Raw genomic sequence first — 5,349 nt, forward strand, 5'->3', positions numbered from 1 at the left:
AAAAAATATTTTTTGAAAAATTGAAAATTTAAAAAATAAAATTTAAGAAAAAAAGCAAAGTTACTCTGAAAATAATAATTTGTCATACATTTAATTTCTGTATTCATATATTTTCCTTTTTAAAACATAGTCTGTGCATCCAATAATGGAACATAATTCCCTCCATACCGTAAACCACAGTATTTTTCAGTGGATCAAACAGCCCTGAGTATGGAGAGAATTTAGTGCCATTATTGTTGCACCTTATAAAAATGAAAACTTGCAAACCTTCATAAAGAAGAAACATTTTGAGAGAAACTTCAATGTTTTCACATATTAAAAATGTGTAGGGATTTTCTTATATATATGTTTTTTTTTTTTTTCATTTCATGTTTTCTAAATCATTATTTTTTCCAGATCCCATTTGCCTTTTTTCTGGAGTAAAGATGTTTCTGCTGAACGTTATCAACATTTTTATTGGTCTTCAAATGAACAAGAAAGTGATCTGTAAAAAAAAAACATTTTTAAAGGTGCAATTCATAAAACTCAATCTAAAAAAGATAAATCAGAAAAGTTAAAACTGTAAAATATGTATTTGTTTAAAAAAGTATTTAGAAAAAGTGAAAATTAAACAAATAAAATCTAAGAAAACAGCAAAGTTGCTCTGAAAATATTCATTTTTTTCATACATTTAATTTCTGTCCTCATGTATTTTTAAAACATTTCTTTCCCTCTAATAATGGAACATATTCCTTCCATACAGTAAACCAGTGTATTTTTCAGTTGAGAGAAACTTTAATGTTTTCATATAATAAAAATGTCGTTATTTTCCAGAGAAGAGATGTTTCTGCTGGATGTTAGCAACATTTTTATTGGTCTTTAGGTGAAAAGAAATTATCTGATTAAAACAATTTGAAAATGTGCAATTCATAAAACTCAATCTTGACAGAAAAATAATAAAAATGTAAAATTTAAATGTAAACCTGTTCATTTAAAAAAAAAAAAAACAACAAGAATTTTTTGGAAAAAGTGAACATTTAAAACATAACATCTAAAAAAACCAGCAAAGTAACAATGAAAACATTTATTTTTCAAACATTTAATTTCTGTATTTCATGTTATTTTTTTAATATTCTTTGCCTGCAATAATGGCACTGATTTCCCTCCATACCGTGAACCACTGTCAGACAGTTCTGCTGATGAACGCCTTAAAGTTCATCATTAGAGATTAATCAGGTGTTTGAGCCGAGGTCGACTGTGACATGCGGTGGGGCCCCTGCTGGCCCCTGTGCTGAGGACATGGGGCCCCTATCAGAGCATGGAGACACGCCCACAGGTCGTGTGGATCTCATGTTTCTGTAACGTCTTTGCTGTCGATTGTTTTTCTGTTGTTGAAATTAATCAACATAAAAACATAGAAAAGTTTAAATGTAAAATAAACTTAAAAGTTTCCAGAAACTCTGAATGTTTTGATCCCAGCTGCTCTTTAAGTTCATCAATCGTTCTTTTTTTATTCTATAATAAAACAGTTTCTGTGTTTCTGCCTGCGGTTCAAACTGGGGTCCTGTCTCCCGCCGAGGGGCCGAGGGCCCCCTGCTTCCCATGAGCATCAGAGATCCAGTGGTAGCATTCGGTGGCGTTCTTGTTCCTGGGCTTCACGCCCCGATGACGAGCACGGCAGCAAACGGCCGCCGCCACCATCAACACGACGAGGACGCAGACGGAGACCAGGACGCCCACCAGCACCGCCGTGTTGATCTGTTCATGCTCCCCGTCCGGGGGGAGTGGGCTAAACTCAGTGGGAACAGCGGAGTGCGTAGCATCATCTCCAGACGTCTGTCCTGGGAAGTGGGCGTGGTCACCAGGACGCTGCCCTTCCTGCTCCGCTTCTCCTCCTCTGTCTGGATCCGTTTGTGTCTCTGCAGGAGTTTGTGAACGCTGAGAGGAAGTGGAAACCTCCGGCCACCAGTTCCAAGCTCCCTCTGAGATGGTGGAGGTGGGAAGGACTGGCAGGGCTGAGGTAGCGTCGTCTTCATCAGCCTCATGCTGGTGTGACAGAGAGCTGAGGGACGTGGCGGGAAAGACCAAAGTCTCTGCAGTTTTTACCTCCCACTGAGGTTTCTGCTCCAGCTCAGATCGTTGTGTCACAGAGTGAAGGGAAGGAGGATCCTGAGAGGCGCCGGTGACCCCGGTGACCCCAGTGACCCCGGTGACCTCACGGTCAGAGGCTGATGATGGAGCCGTCGGCTCCTGATTTAGCAGCCGGCGGTCGCTGCTGGGCTCTGGGGTCCAGGGATCCCGTCCGAAACCAGGCCAGCGAACCGTCAGAGAGGGAGGTGTGACGGATCCGCTCAGACTGATTTTCTGACACCTCCTCTGATCAGACAGAAGTTCATAACCTTCCACACAGGAGCACTGAAAACCGCCCACATGATTCACACACAGCTGCTCGCACAGCCCCGCAATCCGGCACTCGTCCGCATCGACGCAATGGCCGGGTTCCTCAGTGTCCACGGAAAACCCGGCTTCACAGCTGCAGGAATAGGAGCCCTCAGTGTTTGTACAGTAATGCTCACACGCTCCATCCAAGCACTCGTCTACGTCCAAACAAACCCCCTCGGGGGTGAGAACGTAACCCTCCCTGCATCGGCATTCAAAGGTTCCCGGTAGATTCTGGCAGAGCTGTGGACACGGAGACCGGAGACACTCATCAACATCTGGACAGGAACGTCCGTCCGATGCCAGCTGGTATCCGTGGGGGCAGACGCACTCGTACCCGTCCGAACGAGGCAGGCAATCGAACTCACAGCGGTTCCCCCGGCAGACGTCGGGCTCGCAGCTCCGTCCGTCGCTCTGGAGATAAAAGCCCTGGATGCATTCGCAGACCACCTGGCCGAACCGTTCCCTGCAGACATGGTCGCATCCTCCGTTACCCTGTGTGCACCGCCGGTTTGAAACGGGGGGAACCGGGCAGAGCGGGGGTTCTTCAGACCATTCCACCTGCCCGTTTTTTCTCAGCGTACAAACAACCATCTTGTTTCCGCCGGTGTTTGCAGGGCAGGTGACGTTGGCGCTGGATCCGGGCGGCAGGTGAGTCAGGAGGGTGCTGACAAGATCAAACGGCGTTGAGTAGGAGACGCTTCCTGCGCCCTCGCTCCTCAAGGCAGGACACATTCCTCTGTAAGCAAAGCGGCAAAGGTAACCGTCGACGGGGTCGGAGCACGGCCGGTCCCCCCACATGAAGTTCTCCCTGCGGTCCTGAGTGCTGAACCCCAGCGCCACGCAGCGAGGCACCCCGCACATGCCGGGGGGCTCCTCTCTCTGCCAGTTGGTGTACTCCGTGTCCTGGTCGCCGGTTGTCCAGGAGAAACCTCTCAGCGGATGGGAGCTGCACTGACGAGGCTGACGCTGCAGCCCGATCCACACTTTGACCTCGGCGCGTGACCCCCGCAGGTCCAGAGAGGAGAAGAGCGCGGCTATAGAGGCGGCCTCCGCTCTGCGCTTGATGGTAGCCAAGTTCCCGCCTCTGTCCTTGCAGGACCTCCATGAGTCCAGGAAGATCTTACGCTCCAAGTAGACGACAAAGCAGCCGTCTGCGTCACAGAAAGCGTCTCCGTCCCTCAGCTCCCGGCTCAGGGCCGAAGGAAAGCCAAACACAGAAGCTGCGAAACACAGAAGCAGGAAGTCCATCATCGTTTTCTGATGGAGGTCTGCTTCCAGCCTGGATCTGGATTCACTTTCTGCCCAAAGGAACGGAGATGAGGAGCAGCAGGCAGTGGGACGGGGGCTGGAGCCGACTGAGGGAAAACACGGTTGGTCTTACAGAGACGTGCAAGTTGTTGGAGGGAGGGAGGGGTGAGGAGGGGGGGTGAGGAGGGGGTGAACATGATGTATGTTAGAGTGGGGGGGAGGAGCAGTGGAGAGCTTGGTGTGCTTTACATAAACCATGCTCACAGAGACACTTTGCTTCCAACTTCACAGAAAAAACAAAAACATTCTACTTCAGTGAAAAGTTTAAAAACTATAAATAAATAGTTTAATAAATATGAAGGTGAAACTTTTCTTTGCTTTGTTTTATTGATGCTGCTCTGGATTAAAACCACGGATTCTGTGGATAAACATTTGGAGGGAATTTCCATGGAAGAATATTTATAGTTTCCTCCAAAAGGAGGATTTCTCAGAGCAGCAGAGCTGAATCTGGGCATTGATGGAGACGACGTAACGATGATGAACACTTTCACAGTTTCTGCTGCTAACCGATCCTTTGCTACCTGCTAAAGGTAGATCAGAGGAATTACGGGATTGGAAATTTAGCACCGTTTTAAAATTATATGTTTAAAGTCATCATAGATGCAGAGTTTCCATTATCATAGATGAATAACGATGGTTCAGTGGGTGAAACGGACGTACAGAGAAGTTCAAACCATCAACTCCTCCTTTCTCTGTTAATCTCACTATTCTAAACTTCCACCATAAAACAGGTGAATCCAAGAAAGGGGAACATTTTCACCGTCAAGGATCCAGAGACTCGACAGGCATGGATCATATTGTCTATCAGAAGATCCCTGCAGAGTTTGATGCTCCAATGTTCATTTGCTTGAAGCATTTTACCGAAGACAGCTTTCAAACCCTTGGACAGTTCAAAGCTGCCAGCCTTGCATCGGCGGCTCCATGCTTCAGGAACAGACTCCAAAATTACAGAACCCGTCCTGGAAAAAGATCATTAACAAAACTTATGGTTAGATTTGAAAATAAAGAGAGATTTTTAAAGCTTGGTGGCCGTAGTTCAGGAGGAGTTACCATAGTTGATAAAAGCATCTGTTCTGCTTTAGTTAGGCCGCCAAGGCTCTCCATCAGGGAGAGCTTAACTGTCTCCCTTTATAATCATGTAACCATGGAGACGGCTCCTGAATCCACCGTGACGAGGTGCAAAGGTTTGCTCAGTCACATGGTCTGCTCTGGTAACGAGGACGGTCCCTGCGCTGACACCAGAGGATCTAAGATCATCACCAGATCCACAGAAAAAAGGAGTTGAGCTTAAAGAACTGTAGAGTTCCTCCTTCCAAATGCCTAAAATGTCTGTTACAGATTAGGTGAGTTCATTAATGAGAAGCTTTAGTCTCTGATAATAATGTATTGTGTCTGTCAGTAGATCAGGGCCTTTGGCTGCAGAGAGAACAAAGATGGTGGAGGGAAGCAGAATGACATCATGGCGTCAAGCGTTTAATAGGGTTAAACAAAGGCGGTGGATTAACAGAGGATGGACAGAAACAGCTGCTGGATTCATCAATGGATCATTATTTATACCTAAAACTAACATGTTAGCGATGATTTAATGAATTTAGCAATAATAAGTAAAGAAAATAAAAA

At 46.0% G+C, this 5,349-nt stretch overlaps 1 protein-coding gene across 1 annotated transcript in view; it reads right to left on the reverse strand.

Annotated features, from left to right (window-relative positions):
• Positions 1-1,005: 1,005 nt before the first annotated feature.
• Positions 1,006-5,349, reverse strand: part of LOC107103811 (complement component C1q receptor-like) — a 15,034-nt gene continuing 10,690 nt past the window's right edge. Inside the window, exon 3 of the mRNA XM_015403641.1 lies at positions 1,006-3,776. Within this exon, the coding sequence (XP_015259127.1) occupies positions 1,531-3,776 (2,246 nt within the window). The 3' untranslated portion in view covers positions 1,006-1,530. The remainder of the gene's footprint in view (positions 3,777-5,349) is intronic.

The sequence above is a fragment of the Cyprinodon variegatus genome, unplaced genomic scaffold (assembly GCF_000732505.1).
Source record: "Cyprinodon variegatus isolate N-32 unplaced genomic scaffold, C_variegatus-1.0 Scaffold1533, whole genome shotgun sequence".
NCBI lineage: Eukaryota > Metazoa > Chordata > Actinopteri > Cyprinodontiformes > Cyprinodontidae > Cyprinodon > Cyprinodon variegatus.